Source organism: Sylvia atricapilla, chromosome 3 (genome assembly GCF_009819655.1).
Source record: "Sylvia atricapilla isolate bSylAtr1 chromosome 3, bSylAtr1.pri, whole genome shotgun sequence".
Lineage (NCBI taxonomy): Eukaryota > Metazoa > Chordata > Aves > Passeriformes > Sylviidae > Sylvia > Sylvia atricapilla.
The window spans coordinates 17,861,014-17,883,104 of NC_089142.1; the positions used below are offsets into that span (position 1 = coordinate 17,861,014).

Sequence of the window (22,091 nt, forward strand, 5' to 3'; positions counted from 1 at the left end):
ACATGTAATTGGAACTACATGTCATCGTTTTTGTTATCAACACTCATTTTCAATTCCTTGTAAGTTTTTTTCAAGTAGGTACCATACAACTTTTCAAAAGCATGTATTGTTAAATAAGATTGGCAATACTACAGGCAAAACAGCCAAATTTATAATAAATTAAAGAATCGTTCCAGTACCATGTTCTTGTTAGAACACATTTGAAAACATAACGGTAGCTTAATGTTCTAAATGTACTGATTTTGTCCTAATACAAGAAAACTCACACAAATGGGCTTTTATAGGTAGGTAATTTTCATGGATTGACAACAGAGTAAGGAACCAGGTCATGCTTCCAGCAGAAGATGGGTGCAGAAGCTAGTCCTTCCTTTATTCTACTGTGTTGCCTTAGGAAAAACTTCAGTTGTTAAGGAGTCAGCCAATGCACTCTTTTAGTTATAGTTCCAGATTTTTCTTTACAAAACAGCAAACAGGTGCAGTCATCTGCCTTGTGTATCAGATGCTTGTTTTACTAAAAGTGCAGAGTAAAAACTGATTAAACTATTTACACAAGGAGCAAGAGTAATTTAAGAGGAAAGTAACAGCTGAGAACAACTGAGTTTTGTTGTATTAATGGTGTGAAAAAAGATACTCTGTCACTTCTTTCTGTTACCTGCAACATCTTATTTTCTTTTCCTTGTGTTTTATAGCATAAGATTAGATGAAGTTCAATCACTTGGATCTGGAGCCAGCCAGGTTATATCCAGTGTTTTAGGAATACAGGAGTAAGGAAAAGTCTGGGATAAAATAGAAGCATGCATAGTGTGCAGTGCAGGTTTAGGAAGGTTACTAGTGGCTGCCTAATGTTGGGCTCACTTACCCAAAGCATCATCTATTTGTGCAACCTTTGTTCGTCTATTCCCTATGTTACAAACTGAATTAAAACAGAAGAGCAAAGAAAACTAAGTTTCTGTGAATAAAATTGATCAAACCCAGAAAGGTTTGAAATATACTCCAAAATTTGATTAAAACCAAATGAGGTTAGATGCTGATGCCAAAACACTTGATATATTTTATTTAATAGTGAAAGAGACAAAGAGAAAACAAGAGAATAGAAAGAAAGGACTAGAAAGAAAAAAGAAAGAAATAGAAAAAGAGGTGTGTGGGGTGAGGGCGGGGAGCAGGTAGAGAGTAACAGGGGTATGGTAAAAAAATATCAGCCTTCCAAGGGTCCTGATGACATCTCGTGGCTCCCTTCCATCTGGTCTTCTTGGTGGTGAGGGTCCCCCGCCACTTGCTGCCACCACAAAGTATAGAATCCAATGGATTAAAGAATGTTTATGATACTGAGATGGGAATGCCCACGTGCCTCCTCTGAGGAAGGCAGGTTTGACATTGTCACTTGCAGCACTGTGGATCTGTTGCATCGTGTTGCAGTGCTCTGGTGCAGGGTCTGGGGAGCCCTTTGCGGGGGGTTTCTGGTGGGCCATGACAGCCTCTTCACCTTTCCCATGGTGAGAGGCTCCCAGAGCTGAGCTCCTCTGCACATCTGAGGATGGGTGTTCACTGCCCCTCACCAGAGGTTTTTTCACCACACACCCAAAACCTCTCTCCTCCTACCCTTTGGTGTGAGGGTCTGTGCTGGCCTGGCAGCTGATAGTCCTGGGGCTGTGGTCTCCACTGCAAGGTTCTAAGCTTGATCCTTCTGTGAATGTGTTCTTCTTCCCCAGTCCAGGCCTAAGTCACTTTCTTATCTCCATCAACGTGCAGTCTAAGGCCCCATTCGGGGTTTGGGTGGTTTTCTCTACAGCGTTTATACAGTTTTGCTGTAATACGCAAAAGCTTTTCATAAGCCGTAAGTGTTTAAGCCATAAATTACAACATTTCAGTCTCCAACCATCCAGTTACTGAATTGATTCACACAAAAAGCAAAACAAACTAGGAAACTGGTTTAGTCGTGGACTTCAGGTGAGCTTCAAGCAGTGGGACTTCAAATACGCACTGCAGATGAAAACAGCATATCAAATGCTTTTACGTAGCTGGAGTTTCAATCTTAAAATGGAAAGATGTTCTCCATTAACCTATTGATACTAACGTTGTGATCTCTACCTTGGTGTATTGTTGATCTGAGATTGGGAGGTTGGAAAACTTATAAAAGTGTTACAAAATTACAAAAATAGAAGCCTATTCTCATAAAATGTCAAGTATTCTTTCAATCTTAATCTACTTCTGTTAGGGTTAGAGTGCATGTATTTAGCTGAGCTGCTCGTACTGACTGGCCTAAATATACTGCTTTTCATAGAATAAGAGAGGAGGACTGATTTCTAGCATTCCTTCCTTTATAGCAGGAAATGAGTTAGAGGTTAAAAGTATATGCTGATTAAGTCATGTTGACAGCTGCAGAGCTGGAAAGAGTTGGCATCAAAACTAAGGTTTATGATTGTTGGTGCATCTTCAAAAAGGATGCATAACACTCCATATGAACACCTGTGAGGTTTTGAACTAAAGCCTTCTAAAATTAGTGTACATCAAGGTCTCTGGTTGCATTTCTCTGTGTGTATGCAGAATGACTGCTACAAAATCCTAGTTAATGGCAGATTTTGGACTTAAAATATGTGATGGATTTAATCTAAAGGAAACCAGGAGGAATGTGGTTTAACATATTTTGGTATAGATTAGATCCACAGAACTAAAATTACTTTCTAGTTCAAATTCTGATGGATTTTAATATTGGGTTGTTTATTTTATTTTTCTGTTTCTGTTTTACAGTGTTATGTGGGAACCAATGGGAGATGGTAAAAAGATTATTTCACTGGCTGATAACAACATATTATTGTGGGATTTGCAGGAAAGTTCAGCCAAAGCTGTGGTAAGAAACTTTCTTTTAGCAAAACGGGCTATACTGGAATATAGTGCAAACAACAACATTTCCTAGCCTAGAATTTGCTAATCTTTTAACTGTTCCTTAAGAAATATCTCGTAGGTAGGGGGAAATGATTATTCTACCATTGTCTTAAATAAGAGTGCTTAAGAGTAGTATTTTGGTATCTGTTGCTAATCGGTAAATGTTTTCTTTGTTCTACAGTTCCCCTTAACTGTCCTACTTTTTTTATAGTGAGTAATCCAGAATAAAGCAGTGCTGATTTTGTGAATGTCTACAAGTGGAAAAATTGATGATCAGTAAAGCCAAAGGTTACTGAATTCAGATAATGGTGTAGTAACTCATGTTGATTAATACCATGCAACCCTTTATTTAATTTACGGCTCTTGATTGTATAAGCATAAGTGTCTCTATTTGCTATGTACTGCTTTGAATTCTTAATGTTAGTTTAATTTAGTAATATACAGCTTATTCAGATTATTTCACTTATTGTTAAAAACGTCTTGTCATTGGCATAGATTTTAGTCTGATTATGCCATATCATAGAATGTATATGGAAAATTTTGAATGATTCTGTACAGTCATTTGGATGAGTGTCTATACTTACAAATGGAAACTCTTTATGTCAAGGACATTACTATTCAGTTGATCTGTTGTCACATTTAACTCCTCAGATCAGGGTTAATTTTTTTTCCTAGATGCTGCAGAATCAGTTTTTTTCAACTTAGTCAAGGCACTGTGTCCATAAACTCCTCCCTGTTGGTACCATCTGACTGTGTGCAAATAGATGATGTCTTGAGTTATTAGGATTTAGCTAGATTTCACATTGTAACAATGAAATATAAGATAGTCTAATACTTTGTGTTTCTAATTAAGCCCTTTGGGTTCCTTCTCTAGATGAGAAACTTTAGTGCTTTTTTTTGACTTGCATTTTCAATAGGTGTTATGTTGCCTTCCAAGGCTTCAAATTAGTGTTTGTTTTTATCAAATTGATGTTGAGAATTTCTGACAGCTTGCCTCCAGGAGCTTTTCTGTGGCATTGTATCCCCTGGATTTGCATTACACTTGCATTAGTCAGTATTTCCTTGCTAATGTCTGCATAATTCACAAACATTTCTACAATATTGAAAAACTATTTTGGAGTTGGTAGGTGCACCCATGCTATAGGTCCTCATGTCTCCTTGAAGTACTGAGAGTGCTAAGCAACTTAGGATTTTCCCTTTCTCCTACTTTCACTCCTTGTGCAAGTCTGTCCTCACTTGCTGAAATTCTTTTGAATGTTAATTAGTATTTTCACTGTTCAACCACATTCTCATGACTGTCTCATATTTTTTCTTATTCCTAGCCTCTCTGAAATGTCCCTGCCTATGGCATGGGATTGGCATTAAATAACCTTTTATGCCCCTTCAAACCCAAACTGTTCTATGATTCTGTGATTTCCTTTGGAATGCTGTCTAGTGTGTTACCAGTTTCTCTGTGTGAAAATCTTGTTACAAATGCCAAATTGTATGTGGTTTTTATTCCTCATTTTGTATTGCTTGGGAATTATTTATTAGAATGTTGTATGTTGTGTCTTGTTTATACTATTCCTTTTCTCAAAATTACACCCCCACTCCATCATACAAATATTTGTGCACATAGCTATGATTTCCATTTGCTTTTCCTTCTATTGCTAGAATTATTATCTGTGTAATTTTGGAATGGAATAGGCTACCAAATTTTATAATTTCAGCATGATTTGGGGAATCAGTATTTTTGTCCTCAAAGCAACATTCAGCATGCAGGTCCTTTCAGTATTTCAAGTAGCATTCTTTAAGTAGAATTTTTTTTTAATTGCTACTTCTAAAATATGCTTGTACTACATCAAATGTTGATGGCATAAAAGGACTTTAGAAGGCAAAGTAAGTGCTAAATGAATGAAGGGGATTTAACCTGTGGTATGTGATATATGCTTATATTTTTATAAAAGTAAATGAATAAAATCAAATGTGAAATTCTGTATCAAAGAAACTGCTTCACCTAATGAAGTAGATATATCAACCCTTGACTGACATCTTCAGATAGTAACATTTGAAAAATGTTTGTTAGAAACCTTTGTTTGAGAAGTTAAAAACATTGTTTGGATTTTACAATCAGGTAAGGAGGTATTCATGAGAGTGGTGCATCACTGGTCTTCCTGTTTTTACCATATGTTTCAATTGCTTCCCTTTTTTGCATATGTACATATTGTAGACCATTTTAATGACAAGAGATAAACCAAATGCTACTCTTCATGGACCTTTCATGTTTGTGAAAGTTTGTTTAAAATTCAAGTATAATATAGATGAAAAATTGAAAACGTGTGTCTTTTTAAAATTTTGTATCAGCCAAAATTTCTGCTTCTCTACAGTGACCAAAACTTCAGAGTCTTATTTGGTTCCTTTTCTGTTTCTGCCTGTGGTTTACAAGTCACATTGTTTCATTAGAATTAGCCGGAAGAATTTTAGAAGTCCCAATACATTCAGAGCTTCTTGGTAATAAAATTACTAGTGTGTTCATTCTCTAAATTATGTAGTCAGCTTGGGATAAGAAACATTTGCCAACTGTAATTTATTGTACAGTTCAATGGGTTTGTTTGGGTTCATTTTGGTTCTGGTTTGGGGTTTTGTTTTTTATTATCTTTCAATGTTTTTTTGCTAACTTGTTTCCTTCTTACGGTATTCAATTTCCCTGTATTTACATTAAGACAAGCTTCTCTTGCCCTTTTGATCACTTCCTTTATTATTGTTTTGAGGACATTACCTTCTGGGGTGAAACTAATCTTATGCTCACTGCATCATTACCTTTTGCAATTAAATTACCTATTCTTTGCCATTTATAATCATTAGCTGGACCCAAGAGAAGCCCAGACAATCCACAAGGTGTGGATAGAGTCTGCTGAGAAGACGACAGTTCATATTTCTGTGTACAGATTTGAGGTCAGATGTCAATGAATTGCTAGAACTTTTCTTCGGATAAATGCAGTTATGTTTGGCATGGCAGATGAGTGCACCAGAATTAAATAGATATCTTAAAATCCAGATATTTTTCTGATTTTCATCTATTTTCACAAAGGGGATAAATAGAGATGTGGTTTTGATCATTTGAATTCAAACTATTATAATTGTATTCCTTTTAGGTTTCTTGTCCCATCTGGATTATTTAGCATCATTCATGTGGTCTTGGTTCAGAACAACAGATAATATCAGAGAGTGGCATTCCAGGCAAGGCAGAATATATTTTGAGGAAGATTTCACAGGCTATCTGGATAAAACTGATGTATCCAAGTACAGAGGATGTTAGGAATAAGCATGAGATGCTTTCTTGGCAAGATAGCTGCTGTTTCTCAAGTCAGGAAATACCTTATGGAATTTAGTGGAGAAATTTTTAGTGCCCCATTTTTACTGAAACTAGAATAAACATAGATTAACTATGGAAGGGCAGAAACCTGTCTGAAGAAAAAATAAAAGGGAAATTACTGGATCGGAATGAGACTAGAAACCAGCTCATAGAGTTGGAATCAATTTTATTTAATGGTCTTCTTAACAATACAATACAAGTAAGGAGTGAAATAATGAAAATTATGGCTGGCAGAACTTGGAATACATCATCAGCATATGGGAATAACAATATATTTCAGAGGATGAACTTGATGTTTAGTTTAATTTTTGTAGTATAAAGCAGAAAACTTGTGTTTAAGGAATAAAAATATTTTCTTGTTGTAATGTAGAAACTCACACTTAAAAATATATGAGTTCTGTTACTTAGCTATTCTGAGAATAGCTCTGAGCTGCCAATATGATGAGGCTATTTGAAAAGGCGAAGAGTTTTAAGATGGTTTGGGAGTCAAGAACAGTTATGAAAGGACTCTGTGGCATAGTTTCCTGCAGTTGGAGTAATTGAACTCAATTTACAATCCTCATCTACCTTTCTGTTTCTGTCAATAACAAGTCAGAAAAACACTTATGCCTTTTAATGTCAGTCTCAAAATACTGTGCTTGAGTTTGTCTACTTAGTGTACCCCTTAATATATATCTTTCTTCCAAGTTCTGTCTTCTTTCCTGTTCTGTTCTTGGTCACACCGGTCTTTTCTTGGAAGAGAGCATGAGCAGTTGGTTCACTGTCTCCATGCTGCGTGTGGTTTTCCTAGATAATTTCTGTACCCTTTAACATTTAATATATATTGGGGTTTGGATTTTTTTGAAGGATACTGCCTGTCCTTTCCTCTTTCTAAGTCAGGCCTTATGTAATCAACCTTAGTCCTTGATATTTTGACAAAAATAACTTGGAGTATTGATACTTGCATTTGAATACACAGAAATCAATCTTAGACCTAGGTTATCCTAGGACAGATTTTTTTTCATATTTTGGTACTTTGTTTTTGTAAAACCTCTTCCTTCACAGAGGATAACATAAACAGTTCTATTCTGATCATGTTACATGGTTTAAATTTTTTTAGAAGATTTTTTTCTTATTTCAAAGTTCTGCTCTTGTACAACTGTAGTATAATATTGTGGTGTCCATCTATTTTTGTTCTTCTGCCTCTGGATTTAGGCATTGTTACAGCTAAGCATTTAGGAATAGTGTAAAATCCATACATACTCTGGTAAACATTTTGAACTATTCAGGATTTCATTTACTCCAGACTTCTTGTCTGAAATCAATGTGATCCTTGTGCATTGCAAGAGTAATTACTAATTTTGTTGTCTAAAAGTAGACATTCAGTCTTATTCTATTTCTTTCCCTTTTCCTTAATGCAAGTCCCATTTGGTGTTTATAAAATAGTACCGTGAAGTGTTTACCTCCAGTATCCAGTATTCATCTTCTGTGCAGCACAGATCCTAATCTTCATACAACAATATTTAAAATACACATATGTCATGGTTTCCTTCCCTTTTGTAGTTTACTTTTGTCCATTTAAGTAAGTGGAGAAAAGGTTACAAGACAAAAAGGGCACTAACCTACGTGACCATATATTCAAGTATGAATTAAAATTACAGCTAAGGTGTTTTGAACCTGCATTTGTGATTCTGAATTGCAAACTTTGTTTCCTTTATTTCTTGGATTTCCGGGAAAGAAACTTGTATGCTTCTGTTACATAAGGATTCCTTTTTATGTATGAAAACTTCTCTTTATCTCCAAATCGTCCTTTAAATCCTTGTAATTGCTTTCAGGTTTGTAGACGACATGGAAAAGAAGACTGAGTTCATTAAGAACTTGGCTGTATATATAGCTGGACATCTGTATAAGGAAAGATGTCATTTAATTTACTTATAAATTGTGAAGGCAAGGATGAATTGGCCCATCTAGCATATACGTGATTTTTTTCATATGTTGTTAAGAAATATCACAGTATGTGTGTGCTAGCCTCAACCCTAAAATTCTGACTGCAAAGATCTTATCTTTTATATATATGTCTGAAATGCGGGAGAAAGTATTGTCTGCTGCTGACAAAGACCCTCTGCCCTGAGTCATATTTTGAATATGTGATGCTTTCCATCTCAAGAGCAGATTTTTTTTTTTTAACACCTGAGAAAATATACTCCCTTTGTTGGTTCTATCTTACTGTCAGTGTTAACATTTGCTTCCCATCCCCCAATATTAGCTTTGAATGGCCAAGTTTGCTTACTGAAGAAACTTAAGTTAATTTTTGAAATTACCTACACAAGCTGTGAATATTCTGTAGTGCCTGGAATCTAGTATGTGTCAAAAAAATAAAAAGTTAATTTTATTATCCACTGTCCAGTATCATATGCAGGGTTTTTTTGTTTCTATTAATAAGCTGTGAGTTTTAGAAATGTTTTCAGACAGTATTTGTTCTAGAAGAGGAATGGTGTTAGAGGAGTAGGTTTGGCCACAGTGTTACATTATTCATTAGCACATAGATAATATATAATCTTGCATCCTGGGAATTCCATGTTCTTAAAAAAAATTCTAGTCGTAATTTCTAGATTGTTAATCATAATGCTAAAGAAAAATTATATTCTCGGTGAAGTTGTAGTAATAAAAAGCTAGCAAAATACATACATTTTACATTTATACAACATACAAGTAGATTTAGGCAGTTTAGTATTGACAGCGTATTTTTCTGTTGATGTCAGTTAAATTTTATATAAAGTTTGTATGCTTTAGTCTTTTTCATCCATCAAAGCATAATATTTGTGCTGGGAGATCTACTATTAAATAGAATATTGGTGTTGCATTAGGATCCAACAGGATCCAGTGCAGTAATCTGCTTTTGTGAAATACCTCATAAGGAAACGTTTTGAAATATGAAAGTTGTGTGAAAGATAACCAAATAAGTCTGCTGTTTGTGTAGCTGCTTGAAATTTGTGTAAATTTTATATCTGATTAAATACAAATATTTGGGTTTTTCTCTTCCTCTTTAGTTATTAAGCAATTTCAGTAAGTGATTGGAAGTAAAAGTAATTTGCAATGTGCGCAGATTTCCCCCATGCTCACATGGAATTTGTTGATAACTTGCTCTACAACTTCAAAGAGAGAGTTCATTATTTTGTACCTTCGTTTCTTTAACTGTGGAGATGCAGAGCTGCCTGCTCCATGACATGCAAGCCTGTTTTTTGGAACTGAAACCTTTATATCTCACAGATTGTAGATTTGCAGTCTAGTATCTACTGTTATTTAACAGGCATGTATGTGATGACACGGGCACCTGGGCCTTGATTTCTTTCTTTTTAAAAGCTGCTATACATTTATCAAAAAGAGTCTTTGACACCATAATTCTGTTACTACAGATAAAATTTGGCATTTTGACATGGAAAAAATCTCGTAAGACTGTTAATGAAGCTAAATGCATGTGTATGTGGCAGCTACAAATCTGTGCAGTGTGCCCATATTGTCTATCTACTGTTTCAACAATGATCTTTACTGCTTTACTTTATAGAATAGTACAGTACTTCTAATATTTTGGCATACATTATATGGCATAAGCCTTTTTAAAACTTAGTGATAGAAAATCAGCTCTACCTTTTATTTGTTGTTTCTTTACTTCTTTTTTTTTTTTCCTTCTTTGGATTTGGTAGTCCATTGCACTTGGAGCCAATAGACTATTGAGCAGCTTTGTCTTCATTGGAACTAATTTCATTTAAGTGTTACATTTAGAAACATTGCCAGCTTTGTTTCATTATTTTAGCTCTCCAGTTCTGCAGCCTTGGAAGGAAAAGGACAATTAAAATTTACTTCAGGAAGGTGGAGTCCTCACCACAATTGTACCCAGATTGCCACAGCCAATGATACCACTGTCCGAGGGTGGGACACACGGAGCATGAGGTAATGAGAGCTTGCAGTCCTGTTCTCTAGAAAAGACAATCTCTTTTGGAGGTAGATTTTTGCATTGCTCCTAGTATAATTTTTGTGTTTTAAGTGATAAGTAGCAAACCTATTTTTTATAAAAGGAATAGAAAGGCTTGTGTAGCTATACATTTACTGCAAGTTACAATTTAACAGAGTTTTCTGTGGCATTTCCCCTCAGCTTCAATTCTAACTTGTATCCTGAGTTTTATTGAACTATGTACTAGTCTCACAAGGATTTGTTCAATACATAGGGATTGCCTGAATGAAGCTGTTTTGTAATTCAACCTGAAAATGGTTTAACAACAGTCCTGACTATGCTATGAATGATCTTCATAACATTTTAAGGCAACTTTAATCTTTGAAGGCAATTCACAGGTTAAGTTCCTTCTTCACTTCTGATTTTAAAAAAGTGTTCTATAGTGTATTGAAGATTGTAGCATACCGGTTATAAGAAATCACAGAATCTATCAAAATCATAACCAAATTAAAGCTTTGACTATATCTAATCAGCCATTCCCCCCCGTTGTGATTTTGATAAGCAAAGGAGTGATGTTGTGTTCATCTGTTGCCATAGCTACTAAAGCCTCTTCAAGCGTTTTTAAAAGTACACTGTATCCCCTTAGCACATAGTAATTTATCACTTAAAGGAAAAGACTGATGTCTTGTAATAACTTTTGTTGCTTTAAAGGGCGATGACTTTAAATTTAGTTCAGCGGTTCCTGCCAGCTCAGAGTTGTAACAATAAATTCCTTGTTTGCTAGTCTTGTGTGGTTTTGCCAAAAAGATTTATTTAATGAAAGAAAATTAAAAATACAAAAATTAAAAGTCACTTCCTGTATGCTTATCATCATGTTTGAAAGTCTTAGTCTTTGCGTTGTAAAATAATATATAAAACTCCAATTTTTTGTAATGTGTGTACTTAGATTTATAAAGACACTTTATAAAGACAAAAGTGGAAAAAGAGGAAAAAGGAGAGGGGTTTTATTAATTTGCTTTTTTTGTAATGTTTTTGTAATCCTACTTTTAACATATAGCATGCAGCTCTTTAACTAAAGCCTGTGTTTTGAAGAGAAAATATTAAATACTGTAAAGTCTGTTTAATGCTCTGTCTCATTAGAAGAAACATCTCTATCTTGTACTAAAGGAATTCTCTGAGTAACTTCTATGAAAATTAGATAATCTGCATATTGTAGTCTGGATCCTCAGTGAACGGGGTGCCTTGGTTAATGGAAACCAACCCCACTATTCCATTTGCTTTAAGTAAAGCTCAGAGTAGATAGTCCTTAAATCAGTTAGATAACTAGGCTATTCCAGAAAGCTGTTTGCAATATACTCAAAAAGCATGTGCAATAGTAAGTCTCATCTTCAATTTCTCTCTAATATGTGAATATTTTGTAATAATTAGTTGAGCTAGAAATAGGAGTTTAATGTCAGGGCAGTATAAGAAGCATAAAATGAGTGGGGAGGGAAGAATCAAGGGCAGAAAACTCTTTTATCAGCAAAGTGAAAAGAAATACTAGTAGTAGCTAGAATAGCTTCTCCTGCAGAATGTCATTGTGATAGCTGTGAGAGAGAGAGAGTACATTCTTTTGGACATAGCAAACAAAGAAGAGGAGAAGAAAAAAAAAAAAGATTGGCAGGAAGAGTCCTAGACTAGACTAAGAAGCAGTTTTAATCAGAGAAGAGCTCATGGTTAAGAAACAGAGAAGACGCTAGGCTGATTTGGTTTAGAGAGAGAACTTTATCAGGAAAATTCAGACTCCAAGGCTAAATTCTAAATAATATGTAAGAAGAATAATATGAGAAATGGAGCCAATAGCTGGAGAAAATGTTCATGTGGTCTGGCATTAATCTTATGATGTAAGTGGGAAATTTAGTGCATGTATTTAGTGCTGTAGGTAGGGTGAAAAGTGAAGAAAAGAATATTCATATTTGAGGACTAAACGGATCAAATTGTCAGAATAATATTTAAGTTGGGATAAAGTCTTTCATGGTGAGTAGTTCTGAATATACAATGAACAGTAGTATTTTTAAGCCCTTACACACATCTCTAAGCAATGCAAGAAAAAAGTGAAAGGTGCAGTGAAGGAGGAAGGAAGTGTTTTACTGCAGCAAGCATGGTTGAGACTTAAAATTTTTGCTGTATACATATTCGAAGAAAATAAATGGAAGCTTGAATTCCACCCCTGGAATACCTGGTAGAAAGGCTACCTGAATAATATCCTTGCCTGAGAAGAGTGTTGGTGCCAGATATCTTAGTAATTTCACTGGTGACTGCCAGAGCTGTCAGGATGGGGCTTGATACACGTTGAATCTCTCCTGGAGATATTTTGCTTTGTATTAGTAGCTAGATATTAACAGCAAGAGACTATTTGATCGTGACAGAAGACCCTAAGAATATGTAGTTTTCACAAGAAAATGAAGTTTTGATCAATATGTTTACTGAAGAGAAGCATTTTTCATTAAAAAAAACCAAAAAGCTCATGAAGTGTTGGAAAGTTCTAGTGAAGATTGTAGGAGATGATCGAGTCTAAGCAGAACTTTAGATGATATATTGGTGTCTTGGAGAAAACTGGTAATACAATAGCAGAAACAAAAACTCCCCAGACAACCCCAAAGTTTAAGAGGCAAGGTAGAGAAACAAACTGATGGCACATGATGTTTTGTATAGATGTGCCAGGTTGTTAGCAGTACTACAGATGTTTCCTAAAATGGTCCAGATGGATGAGGTTATGCCTGCCTGAGTAGTTTAAGGGCCACAGGTAAATTAGTGATAAATGCAAGAGCTCAAGAAGGTAAATTCAAGACAGAGCAATAATAAAAAGATGTTGTTGGTATCTATTGCAACCTTTGCCTCTCAGCTTTTCCTGCAGGAGAAGTAGACATCATAAATAGGGAATTAGTATAACTACCTAGGGATGAAGAAGTTCTTATCTTAAACTGTTGTGGTTTACTAGCCGTTTGTAACAGTTGTTATGGAGCTGTGCTAGAATCACTAGTTTCCTTTTAATTCCAAATGATCCTAATAGAAACAAACATGGAAGGAGCAAAGCTTCAAAGCAAGCTGAGAAATCTATACAAGTCTGTTATATACTCTTGTTAACAACTTGGAATTCCCTAAAGCCTGCACTAGCAATGAGAACTCCAGATCTATGGGTGCTAAGGGGATTATGCAGGTTTCCAGGGAAACAGATTTCTGTAGGTGGAGTGCATTCAGCTTTTTATAGACCATTTAATTTTTTTTAATGTTTTACAGGCAGATATATTGTATAGAAAATGCACATGGACAGCTGGTACGAGACCTGGACTTTAATCCCAATAAACAGTACTACCTGGCTAGCTGTGGAGATGACTGCAAGGTGAAATTCTGGGACACGAGAAATGTCACTGAACCAGTGAAGACACTAGAGGAGCATTCCCACTGGTAGAACAAATTATCTGCATGCTGTTTTGTGGGTGGATGGCTTATATAATTTATTCAGCTAATCATTTTATCGTTTAGGAACAATGCAAACTAAATATGTTTGTGCTATTGTGCGTAATCATTTTTTTGCACAGAGGAAAAGTTTCAGCATGTGAATATTCCTTGTGTAATTGTAAATTAAGAGTTTAGACAACATTAATCTAATTGGCAAGAAACTGCTGTTAACATTGTTGGGAGATGGGGTACACCTTTGAGAAGCACAGCACAGAACTTGGCCTGTGGGGCCCAGCTGGGACACAGGTGTGTCTTCCCAAATGAAGCCTGATGTGCTGCACCTGATGTGCAGTAATAAAGCAGGTGCCATCCATTCTTCTGTTTCAAATGGTTGAAATGTTCAGTAATGCAGCTCCCCTTTCTTTATGTTCTTCACAGTCCTTAAGTCAGAATATGCAAGTGAATCATTTTATTAAGATAAATTTAGAGTCTATATCTACTGCACTGGTAGTGGCTGGAGTAAGGAGAGAATCTTGCCTGATGTCAGCAAATTTCAGTGCTTAAGAAAAGATGAATTATTCATGTTTTATAAAATTTGGGTTGGAGTAGTTCTTGCAAAATAAATCCAGACCCTAAGGCTGCTTTAAGGGAAATGAAGATGGGAATTAACAGAAGCGTCATTTATACTTTTTTTCCTCAGCATATTCAAAGAAAAAGAGTAAAACAAGAACCATAAGATGTTTGATATTAACTTGATATGTAAAATGTAAAAATCGAGGAGAAATATAGCCCTATATTTGTTTTAGGATCTATTTTAAACTTCACTCTAAGAATGTTGTGAGATTTTTGTTTAAAAGGCTATTTTTAATCCGTATTTTGCTTTGGGGAAATTTTTGTATATAGGACTTAACTATTTATCTGGGTTACTCAACAATGAATTGGCATTTACCCTTAAGGAATGATACCATTGAATGGTGTGATTTGTTTGTTTGTTTAGTTTACTTGTTGAATTTTAAAGACACCTCATAGAAAACAAATTACATAGAAGCTTAAAAGTCAAATGAAGATGGCAAAAAAACAGTCTTTGGAATTAGGCATGTTACTTCTATACATATTTAAAACCTTGAAAAGATGACTTTTTAGTGCTGCTCTTAAAAAAATGGTTTGACAGTGATGCACTACTTACTGTGAATACTCTCCTGTTCTCTCTTCTTTAACTTTTCTAGGGTCTGGAATGTCAGATACAATCATTCTCATGATCAGCTGATCCTTACAGGAAGCAGTGATAGCAGAGTTATCCTTTCTAATATGGTATCAATTTCTTCTGAACCATTTGGCCATATGGTAGATGATGATGAACTCAGTGACCAAGAGGACCAGCATCAAGAAGAGAAGTATGAAGTTTCCTGAGTTTTATGTAGATGCTAATAATTTGTCACTTCATTGTCATGGTTTACGTGCTGTTTTTTTTTTACTGACTAGGATTTTTGTATACAGGCCTTTCAGGTAAGTAGTTTGAATTCCCACTTTGTTCTTTATTCAGTCTTGGGTGGAGTACACGCTTTAAATCTGATTGGCATGGTCACTCGACATTCACTAGTAGGAAAGGAATTGGTGATGCTGAGGATCAGTCCTAAAGTCCACTGGGTTGGTGAAAAGATTCACTTTAAGGGAGCTCTGGTTCAAGTCAAGCATACAGAATAATCTGGGTTAAGTGAGAATTTGAAAATATGCTTTTGTGTTTTCTGTGTATGTGTTAGGACCTTTAGGAAATGTTACCAGTCTAATGATGAGCTTCTGCACAGGCGGAAGAAAGAAAGTATAAAGATGTTATATTTAAAAAATTTTGCTCTTGGTATTATCTCTGACTGCTCTGGAACCCAGTAATTCATCATACCTAGATCAGGCAAACCAGAAGCTTGGTTTCAAGACTCTTGGTAGAGAATAGTGCATGCTATTGGCAAATGTTAGTAAACCCAACCGTTTGTAAATTTGGTTTGTGTGGAATCACATATATTTTCCTTGTTGATTTTGTAGGGTTGGGACTTTAGAAAAGAATTAACTGAAATGCTAAAATAACAATTTTTATACTCAGTTTTTGTGTGCTTTCAACTTCTTCATTGTCCAGTATATAATGCTTCTTTTCCTTTTTACATGTCTTTACAAGTTTAATATTAATATATATGTGTATATAGGGAATTCTATAGATTGAAGTTCAGCCGAGGCTTTCTAATTTTGTGACTAGCTTTCGTGGTGATCTTCAACAAACTGTTCCTTTACAAAGTGAATCACAGAATTATAGAATGAATTAGATTGGAAAAGATCCCTGAGATCAGAGTCCAACCTATGGCTGAGCAATACTGTGTCAACTAGACCCTGGCAGTGGCTGCCACTCGCAGTCTTTCCTTGAACACCCCCAGGGGTGGTGATTCTACCACCTCTCTGGGCAGCCCATTCCAATTTCTAATCACCCTTTCTCTGAAGAAGTTTCTCTTAATGTGCAACCTAAATCTGCCCTGGCAGAGCTTGAGGCTGTGTTCTCTCCTGTCACTTGTTGCATGGGAGAGAAGACTGACCCCCAGCTGGCTACAATATCCTGTTAGGCAGTTGTAGAGAGGAGTAAAGTCACCCCTGAGCCTTCTCTTCTCCAGACTAAACAACCCCAGCTCCCTCAACCCCTCCTCATATGACTTGCTCACTAGATCCTTCACCAGCTCCATTGCTCTTCTCTGGACAGCTCTACAAAGCTGTCTGCAGTGACACAGGTGGATTAACTCCTGAATGATCTTTTAAAGTAAAGGCAGTCAAATGTGATAAGGACCAAGGAAATTACCAGAAAGCTTCCCTAGTTGCTCAGGTGTGTTTGCTAGATATTTCAGCTAAAATTCTAAACAAAGTTTAGCTTACTTCTCTAGTTGCATTTTTAAGGTTGCTCTTGAAACTTAATTTTATTAATATATATGTAGTTTTGCTCTGTATAGTTCTGGTGTTTTGGCATCACTTAAAGAACCTGGAAACTATTCTTTTTAAGCACTAAATAAGATAGTTATTCCATATATAGAAATAGCTAATTTTAAATGTATAGAATTTAATTAAAATTTAATGTACAGAATTTAATTAATTTTAATCAAATTAAATACCTAAAAATTTGCTCACATCAGCAGTATATACTTACTTTCTAGAATGTAACTGAGTTACAGTATTTTAAATATAGACTCAAAGAATGGTTTATGTTGGAAAGGGTCTTAAAGATCACCTAGTTTCAACTCCTCTGCATGGGCAGGGATATCTTTTGGTGCCTTATCTTTGGCTGGAGATTGCAATTTATTCTCTTCTGGATGGAGGATAAATAGCATTAGTGGAAACGAAAAAGAGACCAAAATTTTTTAATGTGGTGGGAATGCATTAAAAATATCACAAGTAAATAGCATTCTGATGGACATTGCGTAGTAGGTTACCTGGAATTCTGAATTTCTGTAGATTGTGTAGGTTGCCTCATTAAAACACAAGTCATTGTTCTAGAATAGGAATTTTGGAATCCAAGGTCATCCAATGCAATACAACAAATAAAATGCACCTTTTCCTATGGCTATGGGATGGATGTAAACCACATCATGAATGACTTGTGTAGTAATGATGTAGAGCCCTTGCCTTCCCAGAGGTTACGAGAGTATCAATTCTGCATTTGGTTTTTATGAGAGGCTGAAAAGCACATGTATCTGTTTTCTATAGAACTTGGGAAAGCACATTAGCTTTTGTAGCTTTTGCTTGGTACTGTGAAAGTCTTGTTTTAGGCTTCCCCTTCTGCCTCCTTGTTATGAGTTTAGTCAGAACGATGTTTGCAAGTTGCTGCAGCCTTGAACTGTTGCCAAATGAATGTCTGTTTTGTTCTGAGTGCACAAATGAAGTAGGGCATAACAGCTGTTGGGAATACTTCTTGTTAGTCGACCACTAGTACCAAATATTTTGTCTCTGATACTCTCCTAGAGACCTCTGTGAAGAGTCTGTTGCACCATTCCATGGGTACTGTCTCTTCTGTAAAATACAGGTTTTCACTCTATGGTTTAGTGGGGGTGGGGTGTGTCTGTTTTGTTTTTTTTTCTTTTTCTGTTGGGTATGTTTCAGACTTTCAAGAAAGTGTTGTAGTCTCACAAGGTTCATTTATCCTGTTTTGAAGGACATCTGATTTATTATTAAACAGCACACAAATACTGATAAAGAGAATGTCTTTTTCAGGTGTATCTTGAAACACGTCAGGAAGAGCATGTAAACTGTACAGCTTGTATCTCTAGCCAATCACCTTCAGACTGAGTACCGTATCTCTTTCAGAAGGTTGAAATATCAAGTAGAAAGAAAGGAAAATACTCTCTGTGTTTTATTTGTCTTGAATACAGTCACTTGTAAAAATTCTCCTTGGATTAAATATACAAATGATGAGTATGTGCCAGTTTTATCTTCAAAGTTTTATTGTTTTTTCTACTTAGTGAAGTTCCCATATTTTGAAATCATTGCCTTATAATACTCTTCTGAACAGTTCAAATTCCTTCCTGAGATCTTTAAGACTTGTTAGGTTTTAATATCTTTCAGAGTAGATTTCCAAATTTTTCCTATGTTTCTTGGTTGGAGACAAAACCAAATAGTTTAACCCTTCCATGTTCAGCTGCATAGAGCTATACATGAGTCTACCCACTCAATTATTCTTGCCAGATTTACCACAGTAGTTGCCTGGTTTTTAAGGTTCCCAACTGAAAATAATTATTTGGGATAATTTTTTTCAAAGAAAAATTCAAGTTCATTGCACAATGATTAGACAAACTAAAAGTTGCTGTATTCCATTCTTATTGAGAATTTCTTCTTAGTGGTTTCTTCCTTCAGTGTTTTTCTGTGTTAAGATCTTGAGCCTGTCTGCTCCCATCTTAGAGATGAGAACATGCTTAAATAAGCAATATAGGTAGGATTGTTGCATGGAGATCTGTCTCTTGTTGAAATCAAGTGACTACTGGTTTCTCTTAACTGGTGGTTTAGATCAGACTCGAAGTCATGTTTGTCTTTTCCCTACTTTTTAACTGCTGCTTTTAACTCATCAATCAAAAAAGCTAAGAGCAGACAGCTTCTCTGTATCATGTTGAAGGTCTCCCTAGCCTGTATCATGTGTCTCATACTAGTCAGGAGGAAAAATAATAGAAATAGAAAAGGATATTTACTTCCCCTGGATATCCTCCTAGCCCCTGACTATTTGCAGTTCAGGACATTTATTGCCTTCTGAATAATCTTTGGAGACTTCTGATTCTTCCATGTATGGTTTTCCTTTGCTCTTAGCCATATTCTTGAGTTTATCTGCTCTCACTGTGTTTTTGTTTGTTCTAAAACATACCAGCTGTGCATGCACAGGTTTTGTGAAAAGTGTCTAGGAGAAACATGCTAACTGTGTTTGTTTTCTTGCACTGAATTAAGAAAGACGTCAGTGCTTTCTGTATGGGAAGCACAAAGCTGCTGTTGAAAATAGGTAGTCTAAGAAGAGGCTGGAGTTGTCCACAGAGGAGAGCTATAGGCATATGGCCAAAGGACAGCTATGCTATATTCTGGTCAAGTCCCCAGTCTGGATTATTTAATGCACAGTTCAAACATGAAAAAAATACAAACCATAAACCGCTGAGAACAAAGTGCTGTACTAGTTCAGTTTCTAGCATGTTGATCCAGTGGTAGAAAAACGTGTACAAAATAAATGAAAATAGATCAGATGAAGGTGAGTACTTGGGTTCATTTAGGTTTCATCCTTGAAACAAAGCTAATGTGCCTGGATAAGAACATCAGAAGTGATTTTCAATGCCTAAGTTTGAACAAAACTTTTAAAACATGGGATCATTCCACATCTGTGGATACAGTGGCTTGTGAGACTTCTCCGTGACCTCTTTCTTCAGTGGCTTTACACTCTGTTGTTGCAAGAACTTTCTCCCTGCAACACTGAACTTGCCGGAGTTCTAAATCTCCTGAAGGTGAGTATCAGCTCTGTGTAAGATACTAGGAGAGCACTGGGAACTAACTGTCTTTCTCCTAAGGGAGGTAGCAACTGTCTTATATCCTTCCTTTAGTCTTTGGTCATCCAAAATCCTGACATTAGTGGGTGCGTCTGTATGTTACTGTCTTAAATAATTCTGATAGTCATTTTAATTCTACATTGCTTTTTCTAACAATAAAAGAAAGCTACTATATTCCTGCAGTTTAGTGCAGCCATCTTTACTTGCCAATCAGGAGTCCTTTTCTTCAATTACTCCAATACGGTTTTTTGCCTTATAGGTTTAAATTATGAACTGTGTGGGTCTCTGGTGTGCTGGTGATACACAGCATAAGAAGAATATTTGGTATTGTAGGAGCACCAGCAGCAAGGTATATGCTGCATCTACAGCAGTGTTTTTATTATTCGTGACTTCTGTGGCCAGAACTTTGTGACATGGCTCAACTGGTTATGGAGGACTTGCTCTTCAAGAGAAAAAGCTTGTTCTGTATCCATAACAAAGAAGGGACTTATGTGGTCAATAGCATTTTGAGTTTATACATTAGTCCTGGAAAGGAAGCCATCCTAAAATTTTAATTTTGCAGTATAAGCTACTAGGTCCCTTAGTTTTCTTTGGGGTTTACAGGCTTAAGATGTTTGATGTTTTCACTGGCAGAACTGATCACTAAGGTCAGTATGCTGTCTTCTCCCTTATGTTACATTTTTGATGACATGTTCTAAAATAATGATAATCTTTGTTATGCTTTGAAGATTGTACCAGCACTTCCTATAAGAAGATACAGTTTTAGTGTTTTCCTGAAGGCTTATGATTCCATCTTTTTTCATCACAGATGTTAGCCATAATATCCTTTGATAAAAACAGAAGATCAAGCACTTCTCAACATTCTATATTTAAAGCTGAGAGATGTAAAGGATTAGTTCTTCCAGTACAGAGAATTTCACTTGCAATCGTGAAGTTTTTAATGAAATGTTATGTGTAGAAATATCTTCAGCTGTTGGAATGGACCAGAGAAAGAATGGTGGCTGCCTTCTCTGTAGAAAGAGACCTTTTTCAAAATTCTGTCTAAAGAAGTTGATGGTATCTACTTTTCATCATAGAAATATGGTTTAGAGTTTTTTGAATAATAAATCATGTAGTTCCACAATATTACATATGAACTGTGTGATCTAACTTAACACCTTTGTGTATGCATCTGTGACTTCAGGAGAGAGATTTGTCAGCATTGATATTTTGAAAAGTATTTGCCAAACATGCTGCAGCAGGCTTTCAGGGTATTTTCACACAGCTGTCAGCAGGGTTAAATTTGATGCTATTTTGCTTTAAAACTAATGTCTTGGAGAAACCTAGAAGTCATAGGATTATGCTATGGAATCAACCAAGAGACTTAATTAATTAAAAAAGGTTAAATAGTTTCTGTTTTGGGAAGTGCCAGGATTCAGGACTTGACTTAATTGGATGTATAAGAAGCTGGGCAAAACGTAGTGCAGCAGCACTTTTCACTTCCAAGACTATTTTTCTTTAAAAGCTTGTGGTTTTCCTGTATTATTTCTTTCTTTAACCCTCATCAGCAAGTCTACCTTCCTTAAATTATTTTTCATATTAGGACATCTATGAAACCTGTTATATAAAAATGAGCTTTTCCTGTTTTCCTGGGGAAGCAGTTTAGAAAGCTCTTTTTAAAATAAAAATATTATGATGTTTGGAATAGTATGAATGGCCAATTACTATCTATTAAAAATGTGTACAAGAACAAATACACTTGAATTCAGGCTTTTTAAAGTGAGTGAAAAAGTAAGTAGTGTGTTGTCTACTCTTATGAGAAACAATTTTCTCTTGAAGTCAGAAGCAAAGTGCATCCATGGGCTTATTCCAGAATGCAGTGCTATGCTTTTCAGGATTCATTTTTTAATGTTGCAGTACATGCTGCTGCTCTATTGATTCATTTCTATTTCATAGTGATTTTTAGATTAGAAAGGATTTAATTTTGACTGCGATAAGGAATCAATGATTTTTGCTGACTGAAAACCATATTTGATGGAACACCATGGTGACAAAACAGAATTGCAAGCAGTGCAAACTTCAGTGGTTGTTACTATGAGAAGTAATTGGAAATAACAGCTTTCTGCATGAAAACAATTATCCAAGCCTGAACAGACTTCTTTCTTGAATCTATAACACAATTAATCTCGAAGTTATCTAGTAAAATAAAAGCTTCTCTCCTTTAATAGAAGCTGGTTGGGGTTGTACTATTTGAGTAAGATTGCAGAGAAAACACAGTTCACTTTCAGCTCTGTGTGGCACAGGTCTGAAATTTATGCATGATGTAGGTAGAGACTGCACATTTCATCCTATGGTTTCTTGGTGGCAAAAGGGTTGTAGTGCATTGTCAGTTGATGCAGTGCAAGAACATATGGAAAAAAGGTATTTTAGTCTGGTCAGAATACAATATTCAAAATAGATAGGA

The 22,091-nt window shown here is 35.7% G+C and overlaps 1 protein-coding gene across 2 annotated transcripts in view; it reads left to right on the forward strand.

Annotated features, from left to right (window-relative positions):
* The window catches only part of EIPR1 (EARP complex and GARP complex interacting protein 1), a 75,709-nt gene that overhangs the window by 46,012 nt on the left and 7,606 nt on the right, over positions 1 to 22,091 (forward strand). For both annotated transcript variants that reach the window (XM_066314856.1, XM_066314857.1), the window contains exons 5-8: positions 2,749 to 2,848; positions 10,032 to 10,168; positions 13,449 to 13,616; positions 14,837 to 15,004. In XM_066314856.1, coding sequence (XP_066170953.1) covers positions 2,749 to 2,848; positions 10,032 to 10,168; positions 13,449 to 13,616; positions 14,837 to 15,004 — 573 coding nt within the window. The remainder of the gene's footprint in view (positions 1 to 2,748; positions 2,849 to 10,031; positions 10,169 to 13,448; positions 13,617 to 14,836; positions 15,005 to 22,091) is intronic.